Here is a 21,250-nt window from a genome sequence, read left to right as displayed (position 1 = left end):
CATATTGTTTTCCAAAGAGGTTGAACCATTTTGCAATCCCACCAGCAATGCAAGAGTGTCCCAGTCTCTCCACATCCCTGCCAGCATTTATTGTCTTCTCCATTTTTCATCTTTGCTGTTATTGTTGGTTCACCATTGACGTTTGATCTTTGACAATAGTTTCATTATAAGGGAGCCACTGCTTCTTCTTTGTTTTTTCAGGAGCTCTTGTAGCATAGTGGTTACGAATTGGGCTGCTAACCTCACGGTCAGCAGTTCGAAACTACCAGCTATTCCGCTGTAGAACGATGAGGCTTTCTCTTCCTGTAAAGATTTACAGCCTCAGAAACCCTGTAGAGGGTCACTATGAGTTGGAACCAACTCCACGGCACATGACAACAACAATACTGCTTTTTTTCACTCCTTTTCCTTTCCTTCTAAACAAGCTTCCTGGATGTGGGTAGAGGCTGGGGAATGGTTCAATTTGCTTCAAAGGAAGATACTGCTCTAGGCCACTTACTTGGGAAGCCTCAAGGTTCAAAGGAGAGGGCCAGAGAGGGTTAATATTTATTGCACTTTGCCCAGGGCCAGGAATTTTACATTGTTGTTGTGTTATGTGCTGTGGAGTTGGTTCCGACTCATAGCGACACTGTATAGGGCGTCTGAGGAGCAGTTGGTGGATTTGAACTGCTAGCCTTATGGTTCACAGTTCAGTGCTGATTCTACAGGACCACATTATGAGTTTTACGTAACCAGTCTTTTATTTCACCTTCACGATAACCCAGTGATTGACTTGTACAGCATTTAAAATCAGTTTACAAAAGAACAAGCGAAGAGTCAGAGAGAGTCTTTATTTTGTCCCAAGTTATACAGTTTGTAAGTGGTGGGCACAGGGCTGCAACCACAGCCTCCCTCTCTGCACTTCCCACATCACCCTGGGTCGGGGTTGGTTTGTTTCTCCTGCTTCTTCTTCATTAGTAACAACCTATGTGGAGAGGGCTGCAATTTCTCTTTCATGTACTATGTTTGCCTACCTTAGCCCAGAGTGTCTACCTAGTAAAGTGCTCAGAAAACATCCTCCTTCTTGCTGCCACACATCATGCAAGTAGGGGTAAGAGACAAGAGAAGGCTGGCGAGGTAGCTTGTGCTGCTGTCGCTGCTGCTAGGTGATGGGAGAGACTTCCGTCTGTTCTTTTTCCCTAAGGTGTTTTCCACAGCCTAGCTTCTTCCAATTCCTTTCTCCTCACCCTTCGCCTCCCAGCCTCAGTTTGGGTCTCAGCCCTACCCCCGGGGAGCATTCCTCACTGTTGAGCTGGCTGCATTTGGGGGCGCGGGGTCCTTGTTTTCTGAGCTTTAGCCAAGCTGTGCGTAGAGCCTCGTTCCCGGGCTCCTGAAGCCCGGCGGGCATTGACGTCAAGCGGCTGCGGAGCGCTGCCTACAGACAGTTGACCTGGACCCTCCTCCACACTCTTTTCCTAGCTCGCCCCCTCCCTTCTCCCAGTTCCAACACTCGGGCTTGCTATAAAAGGCGGGAGCGCGGGCTGCCTTAGCAGCTCCGAGTTTCAGCACCATGGAGAGCCCCCGTCTGAGGCTGCTGCCCCTCCTGGGAGCCGCCCTGTTGCTGTTACCTCTGCTGGGCGCCCATGCCCAGGAAGACGCAGAGCTTCAGCCGCGAGCCCTGGACATCTACTCCGCCGTGGAAGACGCCTCCCATGAGAAGGAGCTGGTCGGTATCCCCTTTGTCCTGGAGCCCCCTGGAATGGCTCTCAGTCCCTTCCTTTGTACGCCTTCCTATCCCCCAGCCGCAACACCCATTCCTAGAGATTGCGCGGGGAGCTGAGCGCAAAGCCCAGGCACCCGCTGCTAGCGGAGTATCGTCTTGCCAGCCAGAATGTAGACCGAATCCCCTCTTTTGCCCCTCGGATCAGCAGGAGCCTCAGCTCACTGGCTCTGGGTCCTGTGGTCACGACCTGGGACAGCTCTCTCGCGCTAACATTTCACCCCTGAGCTGTCTCGGAGCCCCAAAGCAGAATGTGTGTGGGTCCCTCATAACTAGGGAGGGAAGGGCGCACCTGGGCTGGGCTCGCAGCCAAGGCGGCAACTTTGAGCTCTGGGGTGGTGTGTTTCAGATCGAAGCGCTGCAGGAAGTCCTGAAGAAGCTCAAGAGTAAACGCATTCCGATCTATGAGAAGAAGTACGGTCAAGTCCCCATGGTAAGGCTTTGGGGTCACTCCCCATATTTTTCCATGAGAAAATACGCCACCTTAAATCATACACACGATCAATCCATAGGATGTGAAATTACCTAAATAGCTCAAGTAATGGGGTTGCACAATTCTGTGGACTCCCCTTTGGTCTCACCGCCAATCCTGACATTTCAGAGGACTGAACAAGTATACCAGGAACCAGCTTGTGGGTCAGTTGGGAAAGAGCACTTTCTGAGGATGAACTTTTGGTTTCTCCTCAGAAAAAGTCTCTAGAGTTAGAAGATCCCTTGAATCTATTCAGTTTCCACGACCACAGTCTCTCCCTAGAAAAACTGGAGCACTGCCAGCTTTTTTTGATTGTTTCAAGTTTTAGGGTCCAAATTAATTATTCAGGGCTTGTCACCTTCCTTAGATGTTGCTGCTGCTAAGTGCCATGGAGTTGGTTCCTAATCGTAGCGACCTTGTATAGGATTTCTAATTGTTGTTGTTGTTAAGTGACATTGAGTCAGTTCCGACCCATAGCGACCCTGTATAGGGTTTCCGAGGAGCAGCTGGTGACTAAAAGGCACAATTCACACAAACACCCACTTTCATTAGTTTTCCAAAGTGATCGGGGTTGTGACAAAGTATAGGTCTATTGTTTATTTTTTAGATAAAAGGTCTTGTTGATTTTTTTTTCCTTTGGGTGGATAAGAAAAGAAGCGGGAGGGAAATGTGATTTTTTTCTTTCTCTCCAAAATGTGGATGAAAGACGGAGGGGCCCAATTCAAGTTATTTATATTTATTTTTTAATTTTTAAAGTCATCCAACTGAAATAAGGGCTAGGCTCCCTGCATGGAGGTAATGGGGTCCAAGGGGCAGAGATTGCGTCAACAGGGAAACTGCCTCTTGGGAGTCTGGGTTTGCTCATGCCTGATGGCCATAGTGTGTTGTTTGCAGTGCGACGCTGGCGAGCAGTGTGCAGTGCGGAAAGGAGCGAGGATCGGGAAGCTGTGCGACTGTCCCCGAGGAACCTCCTGCAATTCATTCCTCCTGAAGTGCTTATGAAGAGGCGCCCACCCTCCTTCATTCATCCCATTTCCTTAATTCCCCCCAGAGGACCACACCTTTATCCCTGGAGTTTGACTCTGGCAACAAAGTTTGCACTTCCCTCTGAGAGCAAAGGGGCTCTTTTCCTGCTGTTTCCAAATAAAAGAACACATTAGATGTCACTGTGTGAAATGGTAATGCCTTTTATGGTGTGGATACGTGTGCAAAGTATTTTTTCATTTTATTTATTTAACAAGCTCTGTGCATCTTTGTGTAAAGCAGGAGGCTTTCACTTTGGAAACTGTATTTTTGTATGTGGCATGGCAGAATGAAAATTAGATCTCGTTACTCTTGGTAGATGACATCATCACCTGGAAAATTAGTCACCCCAAGAAACACAAATTGAAGCATGTACAAATTATACATAATAAAGTGTTTTTAATAATTGCTCCTCATGTATTGTTGTCTCTACATAAGTAATTTAAGTAGGAATGATGGGATTAATCATGCTGTTGTTTTCAAAGAAAAATATTTTAAAAATAGCAGTCTGTTGAGAGTAACATGACCCCAAGGAATTTTGATCATTATTAGGAGCTCCTCACTCAGGCTTTAGTATGCTGTTTTTTTCTTTGACTGCAGTGGAGGGGGTTCCTTGTTAGTGTGTGTGGTAAGATGAAGGTGGTTAGCATGGAGCAGGTAAGATTTTGAAAATGTAGGCCCTTAATTTTAACAGTAAGACCAAAAAAAGATTGATGGTTTCAGATTTTAGCTTAATGAAAAATAATTTTAAAAACCAGAACTTTTCTTTTGGCAACTCAATGTATTAAAATACACCTACTCTACACTAATTCTTTGTCTGAACTTTTGCATTTATGACGGCTTTCAAAAAAAAATTCTCAGGAGGTACCTCAGTGTGTCTGATGGTACAAACCACACCCAGGGCCCAGCCTGACCTGGACCACTCTCCACAGGCCACTTCAAGGATATATTGGCACCCCTGGTGAGGACTGGAACATATGAGAGACAGTGGTTGACTGGCTGCTGGATGCCTTTCTTGTTTGTGCAAGGCATCTTAGTCTGGCCGTGGAAGGCACAGTGTGCCAGTGAGAATGATGCAAGATTGTGGGTTGGTAGCAGGAGGCCAGTGAGGGGCCTGAAGGTGCCAGGGATGTTGATGGGGAAGGGGGCAGGGAGAGAAAGGGATTGTGCAGGGCTTCAGGGTGGGGAAGATGGAGTTTGAGCAAGGTCCATGACCACAGTGGATGCTGGCAAGGAGAGGTGGGTTCTGCAGTGCTGGGGAAGGTCTGATGGGGAAGTGGGGCCCACCATATCATGTGTATCCTGATACACGTGTGTGTGTGTATGTGTAGGCGCCTGATGGGAGGCGAGTAGGACCAGGAAACATCATCACTGAAGACAGGGCACATTCCCACTCCCACTAATGGGCATTTTTGCATAGCAACCTGGTCTTTGGAACCTAACCATATTGATAATTGAGGAGTGGGTGTACATTGATAAAATATAGAACTTTTGGGGATTGTTGCTGTTAAATGCCATCAAGTCAGTATTGACTCATAGCAACCCTGCATAGGGTTTCCAAGGGGTGGTTTCGGTAGGATAAGCGCCACACCAGGACTCCTTGGGGAATTATAGTTTGCTCTAAAGGAAGAGAAACGGGTATATGAAGTGCTGCTGAAGGTGTGAGACCAAACCTTTCCCACCAGTAAATATACAATTTCAGGAAATGTTTCATTCAAAGGAAAAATTCATTTCAGGAAATAAATGATTTTTGAAGTGAGCCAATAAAAATGGGAAGCACAGATTCAACCTAAGAAATAAAAGATCTTTCTTTCTTTATTAATGTTTTTATTGTGAATTGAGTGAAAGTTTACAGAGCAGATCATCAGTTTTACATTCAACAAATCATATACTTTGTTTCATTACAATGATTATAATCCCCTCTATGTACAGTATTTCTCTCTATTCATTTTAGTTCTTTTTTTTTTAAACACTCAGGCATATATAATAATTTATACCATCAAAAGGCACATTCTGCAAGTCTGTCTCCTGGCCATCAGCTCTCAGTTCTTTTCTTCCCATGAATCTAGAGTCCTCAACCACTCCCTTTCTCCATGTCCCTATCTCTGCCTCCATCTCTGGTATCATTGCTTCTCTGGATAAGGTCCTTCATTCTGCTTGTGCTCTTCTCCCTTGATGGTCCTAGGGTCCTCTGTTTCTGGACTGCAGGATTAACTACTTACTGTTTTTTTTTGTTGTTGTTTGTTTTTTTTTTTACAAAATTTCTACCTTTACAATTGTGACAGGCACAATTAGTCATGATAACAATTACTACTATTGAATCATAAGAATCTTAACCCAATCTCTTTTCACCAGACCCACCTAGACAAGATGAACACTATTCAGTGGGGACTCTATCTTCCCTCACACACTCTTAAACTAAACTCCCTCTTGAAACCTTGTAAGCCAGTCACTTCGTGCCTTTATTGCCCTCTCATTTTAGGTATCCAATGTCTAAGTTGCCAGTTCCTATCCACCCTGTGTACAGAGGGGATAGCACTGATAATTCATGTGAAGACTCCTTCCCTCTCTGTTGGTATTTAGAGATACTACCTCCATGAGTATAGGTCAAGTTCATCAAATTGTATCAATTTACACTTATTTCCTTTACAAAAAAAAAAAAAAAAACTTTTTTATCTTCTTCTAGTCGAGTTCTGATCATCAAGCCATCGAGGCTAGGCCAAATGGGTACTATCTGCAAGTTTGGGTGTTCTTGTGCATCTGCCCTCACTTCGTATCAACTGGATGCTTCACTCTCAGCCCTAGCCCTCTGTGGCTATGTTCTTGTCCATAGACTCAGGAGTCCCCAGGTCTCATCACACTGTGGACCAACCAGCCCTTTCTCTTTTTTCTCTCATCTCCATGTCAATGGGAGTCCATGGAATGTGGTCATACTCAGTCAATTTATTCATTGCTACCTTTCCCCCTCTTCCACTCACCAGTAGACCAACATGGTCATTATCAAGCTTACATGCCTGCTCATGTGTTCCCTTCGAATTTCAGTCTTAGAGGGGGGTTTGTCCTGAGGGAATTTGATTGCTTGCCTTGATGGCTTCCTGGTGAAAAACTTGCTTATTCTTGAAATACAAGATCTTAAATGAAAAATTTGTTGTTGTTGTTGTTAAGTACCATCACATAGGTTCTGACCCATAGTGGACCCGGTATAGGATCTATGAGGAGCTGCTGGTGGGTTTGAACTGCTGACATTTTGACTTGCTGTCCAGTGCTGATCCTGCAGCACGACACTTCCTGTAAATGTTTCTGGGTAGTCTTGTTATGTGCTGTAGAATAAGTACTGAACTGCTAACCACAAGGGTGGAAGTTCAAACCCACCAGCTGCTCCTGGGAAACTCTACACAGAACTCCTATGAGTCAGAACTGACTCAAAGGCATTTACAACAACAACAACAAAAGAATCCTTGCCTGAGGTCATATTTTCAAGGTTTTAAAACAAGCTAGTTTTTCCATACAGTTCTTTCATGTATTTATTTATTAATTCATACCACACATTTTTTAAGTGTCTGCTATGTTCTGTTGTTGTTATAAAGAGCTGTTAAGGCAGTTCCTACCCACAGCAAACCTGTATAGGATTTCCGAGGAGCAGCTGTGAGTTTGAACTGCTGACCTGTGGATTGCAGTCCACTGCCGATCCTACAGTGCCACACCAGGAGTCCAGTATTCCTCGTGGGTGCGTGTGTCATGTAACACCTATAATGAAGTTCTGAGACAATAATGGTGAACAAGACATGGAATCTGTAGCCTATTGGGAAAAACAATAAGAAAAAGCAAAGAAAAAGAAAAAAGTCATTAGAAACTCTATGAAAGACACCATGATAGCAGTGAAGGATATAATTGAGTTGAGTTGAAAGCATAAGGAGCTAGTCATGTTATAGGTAGGGTGAGTGGAGGGAGGAGAAAGGATGAGTGCTTCAGGCATAGGGTATAGTATGTACAAAGTTCAAAGACAAGATAGAGGTTGATATGCTTAAGGAACTGAAAGAATACCAGTGGATTCTTACAAAATGAATGACAATGGGGAGAAGTTCAAGGAGCAGTCTCTATATAGAGTTCTCTGGGCTCTCACTAGTGTACACTGTTGTCATAATGAAACACCAGGTGAATATAAGTAACCCATGGTCATAGATCAGGAGCACCTCAAGAGAAAGCTGGGCCAGCAGTGAACAGGGTGGCTGTTATGGAATTGACTTTTCGTTTTCGTTTTCTTCTTGATGTTGTTGTTGTTGTTAGGTGCCATTGAGTTAATACCAATCCATAGCGACTTTATGCACAGCAGAAAGAAACACTGCCCAATCCTGGGCCAACTTCACTATTGTTGCCACACTTGAGTCCATCAATGCTGCCACTTGGCCAATCCATCTCATTGGGGGTCTTCTTCTTTTTCTCTGATCCTCCACCTTACCAACATGATATCCTTCTCTAGTGACTGGTTTCTCCTGACAATATGTCTGAAGTATGAGAGACGAAGTTTGGCCATATTGGCCTCCAAGGAGCACTCTGGCTGCACTTCTTCCAAAATGGATCTTTTGGTTTATTTGCCAGCCCACGGCACTTTCAATATTCTCCTCCAACACCATAACTCAGAAGCATTAATTCTTCTACAGTCTTCCTTATTCACTGCCCAGCTTTCGCATCCATATGAAGTTATTGAAAATACCATGGCTTTGGTCAGGCGCACCTTAGTCCTCAAGCTGACATCTTTTCTCTTCAACACTTTAAACAAGGTCTTGTGCAGCAGATTTGCCTAATGCAATACGTCATTTGATTTCTTGACTGCTGCTTCCTTGAGTGTTTATAGTTGATCCAAGAAGAATTAAGTCCTTGACAACTTCAATCTTTTCTCCATTGATAAGAATGTTGTTTATTGGTCCAATGGTAAAGATTTTTGTTTTCTTTACACTGAGATGTAATGCATACTGAAGGCTGTGCTCTTTGATCTTCATCAGTAAATGTTTTAAGTCCTCTTCACTTTCAGCAAACAAGGTTGTATCATCTGCATATTGCAGGTTGTTAATGAGTCTTCCTCCAATCCTGATGTCATGTTTTTCTTCATAGAACCCAGCTTCTCGGATTATTTGCTCAGCATAAAGGTTGAATAAGTATGGTGAAATAATACAACCTTGTCGCACTCATTTTTAAATTTTAAACCATTCAGTGTTCCCATATTCTGTTCGAACAACTGCTTGTTGGTCCAGGTTAGATTCCTCATGAGCACAATTAAGTGTTCCAGAATACTCATACTTCATAATATTGTCCATAGCTTGTCATGATCCACATAATCGAAAGCCTTTGCGTAGTCAATAAAGCACAGGTAAGCATCTTTCTGATATTCTCTGCTTTCAGCCAATAACCATCAGACATCAGCAATATCCTCATTCTACGGCCTCTTCTGAACCTGGTTTGAACCTCTGGAAGTTTTCTGTTAATGTATGATTGTAGCCATTTCTGTATTACCTTTAGCAAAATTTTACTTGCACCGGATATCAAAGAAATTGTCCGATAATTTCCGCATTCCATTGGGTCACCTCTCTTTGGAATAGGCACAAATATGGATCTCTTCCAATCAGTTGGCAAGATAGTTGTCTTCCAAATTTATTGGCAGAGATGAGTGAGTGCCTCCTGTGCTGCCTCACTGTCTTGCAAGATTTCAATTTTTATTCCATCAATTCCTGGTGCCTTCTTCTTTGCCAATTCCTTCAATGCACCTTGGATTTCCTCTTCAGTATCATTGGCTTTGGATCATACGCTACCTCTTAAATGGTTGAACATTAAACATTTCCTTTTGATACAGTGACTCTGTGTATTCCTTCCATCTTCTCTTGATGCTTTCTGCATCATTCAATAATTTGCCAGTGAATCCTTCAATAACGAAAGTTGAGGCATGAATTTTTTCTTCAGTTCCCCCAGCTTGAGAAATGCTCAGCGTGTTCTTCCTTTTTGGTTTTCTGATTCCAGATCTTTGCACATTTTGTTCTTCTAGATAGATAAATTAAATTTTCTTTTGGTTGGTTAATATGCTTATAATTTATTTCCCTTACTTTCCTGTGGTGGGTATGATCTTAAGGGTCTACTCTTGAGAGTCTATCAGTACAACTATTTAGGGTTGAGAATAGTTTTAGCTGGTGTTCCCTGAATTATTGAATAGAGAAACCAATAGAATGGAAAAAGTTAAAATTTCAGAGGAAGGAAAGTAATTGATGAAGTGAGGCTCTTGTCAGGGATTGAAGATTGAGTTCCAAAACTAGAGGAAGAGAAAGAGGGCAGGAAGATAGGTCTGCCACAGAATATGCACAGATGTAGGTGACTTTGTAGGTGAGTTGGCAGGAAATTGGGATAAGTTTGTTTATGGTTTCTGTTTTCCTTTGTTGTTGTTGTTAAGTGTCATCAAGTAAATATGATGCATAGCAATCTTGTATAGGGTTTCTGAGGCTTTAAATCTTAATTATTATCATTTTAAACTTTTTACTGTGAATTGAATAAAGACAAGATCATAAGGTTTACATTCAATAAATCATACATTTTGCTTCAACTCCATATTTACAATCCCCTTCGTGCAACAGGGTAAAATGGAGGGACTGAGAAAAAGAGGAAGACCACCAATGAGACGGATTGGCACAGTGGCAGTAGCAATGGGCTCAACTATAGCAACAATTGTAAAGTTGGCAGGACCAGGCAGTGTTTCATTCTATTGTGCATAAGGTTGCTTCCTCTCTTAACCCATTAAACCTATTTCTCAATCCATGTATCTATGCACACAGCACTGTTGTTCCAAGGTTGTGTATATATCACTATTTTCCTCTCTTCTCTTTACTGCAAGCATACCTCTTGTGTCTTCACATATTTTCATAATTCTGTTGTGAATTTCCCTCCCCCTTATTGTACATTACCCTCTCCATCACCGTAGTTATCATGTGTCTGTCCTCCAGCCAGTGAATTACTCTGCCCTTCCCTCCACCCCTGGTAACCATCAAAGAATGTTTCTTTTAGTATGGAAATCTTTTCTTAAGCTTTTTTTTTTTTTATAAAGTTGCATCTTTATTATCTTTTTAATGTTTTATATGATATTTTACATGGGAGAACATCAGCTTTACATTCATGCTATCATATGTTATTTCATTGCCATGATTACAATCCCCTCCATGCATCATCAAATAACCAAAGAGTATATACCCCACAAGTCTGCCCCTCGATTGTCAGCATGCAGCCTCTCTCCCTTTCTGGGTCTAGAGTCCCCTGTCACTCCATCTCTCCACATCATCGTTTCTCTGGGTAGGGTCCCGCTTTCCGCTCTTCTCCCTTGATGGTGACAGGGACCACCGCTCCTGGACTGCAAAGTCAACCACTCCCCTCCTTTTGCTACAAAATCTACCTTTACATTTCCAACCCTCACAGTCAGTCCTGATAGCAATTATTCACTATTGTATCACAAGAGTCCTATACCCATCTCCTTTCATCAGCCCTGCCTAGACAGATTGGATACTACTCAGTGGAGACTCTACCTTCCTCTATGCCCACTGGATCTAGGCTCCCACTTGAAAGTTTGTAAGCCAGTCACCTCTTGCCTTTGTAGCTCCCCCCCCCCCATCATTTTGGGTAGCCAATGTCCAAGTTGCCCATCCCTGTCTACCCTATGTATAAAGGGGGTGGGAATGATCCTTGCTGTAAAGATTTGTTCCCTCTTTTGAGCTACTGCATCCATAGGTGTAAGTCAAGTTCATCAAATTGTATCAGATTATTCTTTTTTTCCTCTTCTAGTTGAGTTCTGATCATCCAACCAGTGAAACCAGGTCAAGTGGGTATTATCTGCTAGTGTGGGTTTTCTTGTGCATATTCCCTCACTTCTTATCAGCTGGATGCTTCACTCTCCATTTTAGTCCTCTGTGACTATGTCATTGACTCTGGGTCCAATATTCCTCAGGTCTTGCCATACTGCTGGCCAACCAGGTCTCCACCCGGGTTCATGGGAGTCCATTGAATGTGGTAGGACTTAGCTCACAGGTTCATTGCTGTTTTCCCCTCACTTCCCCTTATTTTTCTTAAGCTTTTATATTAATGGTCTCATACAATATTTGCCCTTTTGTGATTGACTAATTTCCACTCAGCATAATGTTCTCCCACCACTCGTCTGCCAGTTTGTTGTACTGTGGTGACATGTGAGTTGCTGTGATTCTGGAAGCTATGTCACCAGTATTTTAAATACCAGCAGGGTCACCCATGGTGGACAGGTTTCAGATGAGCTTCCAGATGAAGACAGACTAGGAAGGAAGAGTGACGAACTACTTCCGAACATTTAGTCACTGAAAACCTTATGAATAGCAGAGAAACACTGTCAGATATAGTGCCGGAAAATGAGCCCCTCAGGTTGGAAGGCACTCAAAATGCTACTGGGGAAGAGCTGCCTCTTCAAAGTAGAGTTGATGTGATGACACGAATGTAGTAAAGCCCATGGGAGAAGAGCCCGGGGGACCTTCATTTGCTGATGAGGCACAACTCAAAATAAAGAGAAACAGCTGTAAACATCCATTCATAATTGGAACATGGATTGTATGTAGTATGAATCTAGGAACATTAGAAATTGTCAAAAATGAAATGGAACTCATAACCATTGATACTTTAGGCATTAGTCAGCTGAAATGAACAGGCGTTGGCTATTTTGAATCTGACAACATATGGTTTACTATGTTGGGAATGACAAGTTGAAGAGGAATGGTGCTGTATTGATTGTCAAAAAGAACATATCCAGATGAGTCATGAGATACAATGCTGTCTGTGAGAGGCTAATACCCATGCACCTACAGGGACGATCAGTTAGTACTACTATTATTCAAATTTATGCACCAACCGCCAAAGCCAGTGAGGATGAAATAGAAGAATTCTATCAACTTTTATAATCTGAAATTGATCAAACATGCACTCAAGATGTATTGGTCATTACTGGTGATTGGAATGCAAAGGTTGGGAGCAAAGAGATTAAAGAGCACAGCTTTCAGTATGGATTGCATCTCAATGTAAAGAAAACAAAAATCCTCACCACTAGATCAATAAACAACATTCTTATCAGCAGGGAAAAGATTGAAGTTGTCAAGGACTTCATTCTTCTTAGATCAACTATCAATACTCATGAAAGCAGCAGTCAAGAAATCAAACGACTTATTGCATTAGTCAAATCTGCTGCACAAGATCTTTTTAAAGAGTTGAAGAGCAAAGATGTCAGCTTGAAGACTAAGGTGCACCTAACCCAAGCCATGGTATTTTCAATAACCTCATATGCATGAGGAAGTTGGACAATGAATAAGGATGACCGTAGAGGAACTGATGCTTTTGAGTTATGGTGTTAGAGGAGAATATTGAAAGTGCCATGGGCTGCCAAAAGAATCAACAGATCTGTGTTGGAAGAAGAGCAGCCACAGTGCTTCTTGGAGGTCAGGATGGCCAAACTTTGTCTCTCATACTTCGGACATATTGTCAGGAGGGACCAGTCTCTGAAGAACAATATCATGTTTGGTAAGGTGGAGGATCAGAGAAAAAGAGAAAGACCCCCAGTGAGATGGATTGGTAAAGTGGCAGCATCGGTGACTCAAGCATGGCAACAATAGTGAGGTTGGCCCAGGATTGGGCAGTGTTTCATTCTGTTGTGCATAAGGTTGTTATGACTCGGTACCGACTTGATGGCACCTAAGAGCAATAACATAATGTTCTCCAGGTTTATCCTTGTTATGAGACATTTCACAGATTCATTGTTATTCTGATTTTGAAACTTTTTTGGGAGCAGAAGTCTTCATTTTTCTCCCAGAGAATTGCAGGTGGGCTCAAACCGATGAACTTATAGTTTGTAGTCCAGTGCTTATCTTGTGGACCCATCATGGTCCCCTCTGTTTTCCATTTTTGTTAAGTGCCATCGAGATGGTTCTTCATAGTGACCCTGTATAGGGTTTCTGAAGAGCAGTTGGTGGGTTTGAATTGCTGACCTTATGGTTAGCAGTCCAATGCTGATCCTACAGTGAAATACCAGGACTAATTTTTCCATAGAGGTGATAACGTCATCTTCTGAGAAGGAAGAGAAGCAAATGCTCCATTCTACAACTTGAATACTCCGTGGATCACCAAAAGAACAAACAAATCAACCTTAGAAGAAATATGACTAGAATGTTCCTTAGAAGCAAAGATGTGAAATATCAGCTCACTTTGGACATGTCAACAGAAAATACCAATTTTTAGAGTAGGACATCATACTTGGTGAAATAGAGGGCCCGTGAAAATGAGGGAAATCCTCAATGAGTTGGATTCACAAAATATCCAAAACTATGGGCTCACAGAGATGTCACCATAGAAAGCTTGTAAGATGTCACCATAGAAAGCTTCTGCCTATAACTGATTGGAATACCTGAAATGGGACTACAATGTGTCCAGTGAAGGAGGTTTCCTGAAGAGCCTCGGCAGTACATAAGACTATAGATGGAAGCCTAACCACATCCAGACCTTCAGAGACGGGAAACTTTCCTCTTAAAAGGGCAAGCAGACCAGCCTGGAGCAGCCAGAAAACCAGAAGACACTTCTTGAAACAAAGACCTACAGGAAAAATACAGAACAGTAAGGGCATGCTGACTGCTACCACAAGAACAAGCAAGTTGCTAGCCCAGGCAAGTGGTTGGGTCCTCTCAGTGCAAATCCTCTACCAAGACTAAGATGCAATGGAAATACACGCCCCGATTGGCGACCACGCACGTCACCCATAAAGAGAAGTGACCGAAGAACATCAATGAAGCGGCGACCTAAGCCATGCATCATTCAGCAGACTACTGTGAACCTGGGTGGAGACCTGGTCAGCCAGCAGCGAGGCAAGACCTGGGGACTCATGGGCTCAGAGTCAATGACACAGCCACAGAGGACTAGAGTGGAGAGCGAAGTGGCCAGCTGATAAGAAGAGGGTGAAGAGACGCAAGAACACCCACACTTGCAGATGATACCCACTTGACCTGGCTTCAATGACTGGATGAACAGAGCTCAACCCAAAGAAGAAAGAAGAGGGGGAAGAAAAAAAAAGCGTCATCTGATACAACTTGATGAACTTGACCTACACCTATAAATGCAGTAGCTCAGAAGAGGAAACAAATCCTGGCTCCAAGAATTATTCCCACCACCTCTACACAAATAGTGGATAGGGATGGGCAACTTGAACATTGGCTACCCAAAATGGGGGGAGGGATACAAAGGTAAGAAGTGACTGGCTTACAGGCTTTCAAGAGGGAACCTAGATCCACAGGGCGGGGAGGATAATGGAGTCTCCAGTGAGTAGTACCCAACCTGTCTAGGAACGGCTGATGAAAAGAAATGCAGATGGGTCTCTTGTGATGCAATGGTGAATAATTGTTACCAGGACTGATTGTGAGGACTGGAAATGTAAAGGCAGATATTTTATAGCAAGGAGAGGAGTGATTAACCATTCAGACTAGGAGCGGAGGGTCCTGGGACCATCAATGGAGAAAAGCAGAGAACGGGACCCCACCCAGAGAGGCAATGAGGCCTGAGATGGAGACAGACAGGATGATGTGAAGAGATGGAGTGGCTGGGGTCTTGAGATCCAGAGAGGGAAAGGGGCTGTGTGCTGAGGACCATGGTGGGGGTGGTGCTTGCAGGGTATACCCTTTGGTTGGGGGATGATGCATGGATGGGATGGTAACTATGGCAATGAAACGATGTATGATAGAATGAAGGCAAAACTAGTGTTGCCCCATGTAAACTATCACACAATACACAATAAAACATTTATTTAAAACAAAACAACCCCCCCAAAAAACAAAACAAACTATGGCTCAGACATATCATAAAGATGGCATAGGACCAGGCAATGTTTCATTCTGTTCTACAAGGTTGTCAGAAAGTATTGCTTCAAAAGCATAGAAACTTCTATTTAGCAAAACTATCAAAATATGAAGCTACTGTTTCATATAACCCATTTAAGTCTGAACACTTAATTCATGCTTAGTTCCATGAACACTTAGTTCATGCCATGCTTTCATCTTCCTAATACCTCCCTGAAAAATTCTGCACTCTTTGATCTATACCAAGCCAAATTGGCAGTTTGGTATCCTCAAGAGACTCAAATCCTGTTCTTTTTAAACTTTCTTTGAATTTTGAGAACAAAAAGTAGTGTGAGGGAGCAAGATCAGGACTGTCGTGTAGATGGGATAAGGTTTCCAAACAAAATTCTTGAAGGACAGCCCTTGATACTCTCTAAGAATGAGCAGGTGCATTGTTGTGATGGAAAAAAATTCTTTGGTGTAACTTTTCCAGACTTTTTTTCATCATTTCAATTTTAAATTTTCTTAAAACTTTTTCATAATAAGCTCCCATGGTTGTCCTGTGTCCTTCAAGAAAATCTATTAAGATTATTTCGTTGGAATCCTAAAAACCAGTCAAATTATCTTCTCTGCTTACATTTCTTCCTTGAATTTAATTGGCACAGCTAGTCCTCTAAGAAGTCACTGTTTGGATTGGATCTTTTATTCATCTTTTTAAAGCTTTTGTTGTGAATTGAGTGATAGTGTACATGGAAGAACATGGTTTTGCACTCAACCAATCATATTTCTTTTATTTTAAGTGGGAAATAATAGTAATTTATTTTATTAAGTTTTTAATGTGAATTGAGTGATAGTTTACATGGGAGGACATCGATTTTACACTCATCATTCATTTCATTGCAATGATTACAATCTCCTCCATGCATTATCATTCAACAGTATTTGCTTCCATTCCCTTTGTTTTTTTGGGGGGTGAGGGGTGGGGGGATGTACACAAAAGCACTCAGGAATATATAATAATTTAAACAACCAAAGGGCACTTTCTGCAAGCCTGCCTCCTGGCTGCCAGCCCTCAGTCCCTCTCTTTCCATGAGTCAAGAGTCCTCAGCTGCTCCCTCTCTTCATGTCCTCATCTCTGCCTCCATCTCTGGCGTCTGCTGCTTCTCTGGATAGAGTCCCGCATTCCACTTGTGCTCTTCACCCTTGATGATCCCAGGGCCCTCTGTTTCTGGATGGTAAGTTTAATTACTCACCCGTTTTTATTACAAAACTTCTACCTTTACAGTTGTGACAGTTGCAATTAATCAGGATAATAATTACTCACTATTGAATCATAAGAATCTTATTCCCATCTCTTTTCACCAGACCCATCCAGACTAGATGAAAACTATTCAGTGGGGACTCTGTCTTGCCCCCGCATACTCTTCAACTAAACTCCCTTTTGAAAACTTGTAAGACAGTCACTTCATGCCTTTATTGATCTTCATTTAAGGTAGCTAATGTCTAAGTTGCCCATCCCTAGCTACTCTGTATAGAGAGGGGATAGGATTGATACTTGATGTGTAGACTCCTTCCCTCTCAGTTGGTATTTTGAGCTACTACTTCCATGAGTGTAGGTCAAATTCATCAAATTGTAGCAATTTACACTCATTTCCTTTATCAAAAATGTTTTGTTTTTTTTAAAAATTTTTCCTCTAGTCGAGTTCTGATTATCAAGCCATCAAGGTTAGGTCAAATGGGTACTATCTGCAAGTTTGGACGTTCTTGTGCATCTCCCATCATGTCATATCAGCTGGATGCTTCACTCTCAGCTATGGCCCTCTGTGGTTATGTCCTTTTTCCTAAGCTCAGGAGTCCCCAGGTCTCACCACACTTCAGACCAACCAGCCCTTTCTCTTCTCTCATCTTCAGGTCAACAGGAGTCTATGGAAAATGGTTGAACTCAGCCAATTTCTTCATTGCTACCTTTCCTCCCTCTTCCACTCACCAGTAGACCAACGTGGTCGCCAGCAAGCTTACATGCCTGCTCATGTGTTCCCTTTGAATTTCAGTCTTGGAGTGGGGTTTGTTTGAAGGGACTTGATTGCTTGCCTTGATGCCTTCCCGGTGAACAACTTGCTTGTTCTTATAATAGCCAACCATACTGCCATTTTTGTTTTGTTTTTTTTCCTGCTGGTCTTTCTTTGAAGATGTATTTTCTGTTGCTCTAACTGTTCCAGGTTGATTTGCTTGTCCTTTCTAATGGGAATGTTCCACTTTAGAGGGTTCTGGATGGGGAACCAATCGTATTTTGTTATAATGATTACAATTCCCTCCACGCACCATCAGTTAACAGTATTTGCCTCTAGTTCTGCTTTTTTTTTTTTTTTTTTGATGTACACTAAAACATGCAACAATAATCATTTAAACAATCAAAAGGCACATTTTACAAGGCAATGTCCTGCCTTCCAGCACACAGCCTTTCTTTTTCCATGAATCTAAAGTCCTCAGCTGCTCTAGCTCTCCATGTCATGACCTCTACCTCCATCTCTGGTGTCACTGCTTCTCTGGTTATGATCCCACATTCTGCTCATGCTCTTCCCTCTTGGCGATTTTAGGGTCCTCTATTCCTGGAATGTAAAATTAACTACTCCCCACCTTTTGTTACACAAAGTTCTACCTTTACAGTTGTGACCATTGTGAAAAAAATTTAAAAAATCTATTGAATCAAAAGAGTCTAATCCCCATCTTCTTTCACCAGACCCATCTAAACAATACGATAATGATTCAATGGGGATTCTACCTTCCCCCACTTGCCCTGGCACCAAACTCCCTCTTGAAGCCTTTTAATCCAGCCACTTCTTGCCTTTATAGTCCACCCCAGTTTAGGTGTTTAAGTTGCCCATCCCTATCAATCCTGTGTACTGAGGGGATAGACTTGATCCTTGATGTGAAGACTCCTTCCCTCTTCGTTGGTATTTTGAACTACTACATCCATAAGTAAAGGTCAAATTCATCAAACTGTAGCAATTTACACTTGCTTCCTTTATCAAATTTCTTTATCTTCTCTCTAGTCGAGTTCTGATCATCTAACCATCCAAGCTATGTCAAATGGGTACTATCTGCAAGTTTGGGTGTTTTTGCCCACCTCCCCTCAGTTCATATCAATTGGATGCTCCACTCTCAGCTCTAACCCCCCATGGCTAGGTCAGTGTTCATGGGTTCAGGAGTTCTCAAGTCTCCCCAAACTTCAGACTAACCTCCTCTTCTCTCTTTTATCTCAACATTGACAGAAGTCATGGTCGAACTCAGTCCATGTCTTCATTGCTGCCTTTCCCCACTTCCACTCCCAAGTGGGCCAATACAGTTCCACCTCAGAAGTTCTGGATGGGGCTTAGGAACCCACCAGCAAGGTTGCAAGTCTTCTCCTTTGAGTTTCAGTGTGGAATGGGGTTTGTCGTGAAGGTACTTAATGGGTTGCTTTGATGGCTCCCAGGTGAACAGCTTGCTCGTTCTTGTAATAGTCTGCTTTTTTTTTTTTTTCCTGTTGGTATTTCTTCTAAGAAGTATCTTCTGTTCCTTTATCTGCTCCAGGCTTGTCTGCTTGTTCTTTCAAGTGGGAATAGTCCACCTCAGAAGTTCTGGATGGGGCTCAGGATTCCACCTAAAGCCCTATACTCTATAAAGGCTTCACAAGAAGCCTATTTCACTGGGCAAGTTCTAGAACCCCTTTTTAGTATTACAATTAGATATAAGCTGAAGATGAGCTTAGAAACTTTCTGTAATTGTGTTTCCCGATACTTCTTTCTATCTCCCTCAAGTGTCTATTTTATAGTAGGCAAGGGAAACCAATGTCCATAAGACAGTCAGGCACCTTAACATTATTTCCCCTTTTACTCATTCAGACTGTGCCTTGATCCCTGTATCACAGAGCCCTGTTGTTCCAAGTTTGAATATACATCACTATTTACCTCTGTCACATTTAGTCCATGTAAACCTATCTAAGTGCTCTTCTGTCTTCTTTGTGCTTCCATCCCCTACCCCTTCTTGTGTATTGCCCTCTCCAACATCTAAGCCATGATGTGACTATAACCTAACATGTGCCCTACTGTCCCCTCCCTCCCACCCTTGGTAACCAACAAAGAAGTTTTTTCTTTTAGTATGGATATCTTTCTTAAGCTTTTACAGTAATAATTTAATGCAATATTTGTCCTTTTGTGACTGACTAATTTTAATTAATGTAATGTCCTCATGGTTCATCCGTGTTATGAGGCGTTTTGCAGCTTCATCATTATTCTTCAAGATAGCACAGTTTTGGACCTTTTTTGAAGGCATCCTAACAAGACTAATACAAGTGTTTTACTGAGATAATTTATCTGTAGTCATCCACTGATCACAGAGAAATTTTTGAACATGTTTTGCTTGAAATAAACCCATACATAAATGACTGGACCTCTAGAAACATTTGCTTTTTGACTTGCCCTAATACATCAAGTTAGAACTGACTTGATGGTAACTAAAAACATAATAATACATTCTCTCTGTATGTACATAGACTCCTGCTATGATGAGCCACAAGGTTAGCGGTTCAAATCCAACATTTGCTCCTTGGAAACCCTATACAAGATTGCTGAGTTAGAATCGACTCAACGACACCACCAACAACAACCTATATGTACATGGATCCTGGTGTGGCACTATAGACTAAATACTGGATTGCTAATGGCAAGATCAGTGGTTCAAACCCACCTGTTGCTTCTGGGTCGCTATGAGTTGGACCCAACATGACAGCACCTATGTGTGAGGTGGGTAAAATGTATATGCATTCTGGCTGTAGAGTTTATTTTAATAAACTTTTAGAAAAAACAAATGCATAGTTTTTTTTTTTTGAACCAAAAGCAGTGGATATTTATCCCTCAATTTTTGTGCAAGAGTGTAAATATGCATTTGAAAGAACCTGATGGCTGAAGAGCATCAGTCATGGCTTCTGGACTGGCCTGATTACAGTAAGATTAGGAAAAGGGAAGGAAAATGGGTAACTTGCCTAGTTCACATGAACAGTATTTCTGGCAAACACAGTTGTTTCAAACTACATTTTACAAGAGTCAAGGGAAGACTTCAAAAAATCCACATACAGTTCAATTTAAAATTGATGAACATCCTGCAAATGTTAGTGCAAAGTAATTATGTAGACTCTCCAATATAAGATTGTGCTCATGTTTCCCAGGTTTGGTCAATGTTGCTCTTTTAGAATTACAATCACACAGAGGCTTAACTTACAAATAGCAATGCCTTGGTATTCTATGTCCTATGTATCAGGGAACGTTCTAAGGATTTCGTGAAATGCAGCTTTATTAGTTTCCTTAATAAAGCAAATTTCTTATTTAGTTTGACAGTCATGTTTCTGGAATGCTGCACATGTGAGTTGTATGGAAATGCCCTCCTGGCCTCCAAGGAGCACTAGCTGCACTTCTTTCATCATGGATCTGTTGGTTCTTTTGGCAGCACTTTCAATATTCTCCTCTAACACCATAACTCAAATGCATCAATTCTTCTATGGTCTTCCTTATTTACTGTCCAGCTTTCACATGCATATGAGGTTATTGAAAATACCATGGCTTGGGTCAGGCGCACCTTAATCCTCAAGCTGATATCATTGCTCTTCAACACTTTAAAAAGATCTTGTGCAGCAGACTTGCCCAATGCAATACGTCATTTGATTTCTTGACTGCTGCTTCCATGAGTGTTGATAGTTGATCCAAGAAGAATGAAGTCCATAACAACTTCAATTTTTCCCCTTTTGATAAGAATGTTATTTATTTGTCCACTGGTGAGGATTTTTGTTTTCTTTACATTGAGATGTAATCCATACCAAAGGTTGTGGTCTTTGATCTTCATCAGTAAATGTTTTAAGTCCTCTTCACTTTCAGCAAACAAGATTGTATCATCTGCATATTGCAGGTTGTCAATGAGTCTTCTTCTAATCCTGATGCCATGTTTTTCTTCATAGAACCCAACTTCTCAGATTATTTGCTCAGCATGCAGGTTAAATAAGTATGGTGAAAGAGTACAACCCTATCACACACGTTTCTTAATTTTAAACCATTCAGTGTTTCCATGTTCTGTTCGAACAACTGCCTCTTGGTCCATGTACAGATT

The 21,250-nt window shown here is 42.0% G+C and overlaps 1 protein-coding gene across 1 annotated transcript; it reads left to right on the top strand.

Annotated features, from left to right (window-relative positions):
• The first annotated feature begins 1,549 nt into the window (after nucleotides 1–1,549).
• On the top strand, nucleotides 1,550–3,233 carry CARTPT (CART prepropeptide). Its single transcript, XM_006870956.1, has 3 exons — nucleotides 1,550–1,705; nucleotides 2,109–2,192; nucleotides 3,126–3,233. Exons 1-3 carry the CDS (start codon nucleotides 1,550–1,552, stop codon nucleotides 3,231–3,233), a joined length of 348 nt encoding a protein of 115 aa, XP_006871018.1.
• Nucleotides 3,234–21,250: the final 18,017 nt, after the last annotated feature.

This window comes from Chrysochloris asiatica, unplaced genomic scaffold (genome assembly GCF_000296735.1).
Source record: "Chrysochloris asiatica unplaced genomic scaffold, ChrAsi1.0 scaffold00157, whole genome shotgun sequence".
NCBI classification, from domain to species: domain Eukaryota; kingdom Metazoa; phylum Chordata; class Mammalia; order Afrosoricida; family Chrysochloridae; genus Chrysochloris; species Chrysochloris asiatica.
This window is presented reverse-complemented; position numbering and strand designations above follow the sequence as displayed.

Excerpts from the sequence above, each read along its gene's own strand:
- CARTPT (XM_006870956.1), top strand. The coding sequence starts at position 1,550 with ATGGAGAGCCCCCGTCTGAGGCTGCTGCCCCTCCTGGGAGCCGCCCTG. Across the intron at positions 1,706-2,108 it reads CCTCCCATGAGAAGGAGCTG|ATCGAAGCGCTGCAGGAAGT; the intron begins GTCGGTATCCCC and ends GGTGTGTTTCAG. Across the intron at positions 2,193-3,125 it reads AGTACGGTCAAGTCCCCATG|TGCGACGCTGGCGAGCAGTG; the intron begins GTAAGGCTTTGG and ends TGTTGTTTGCAG.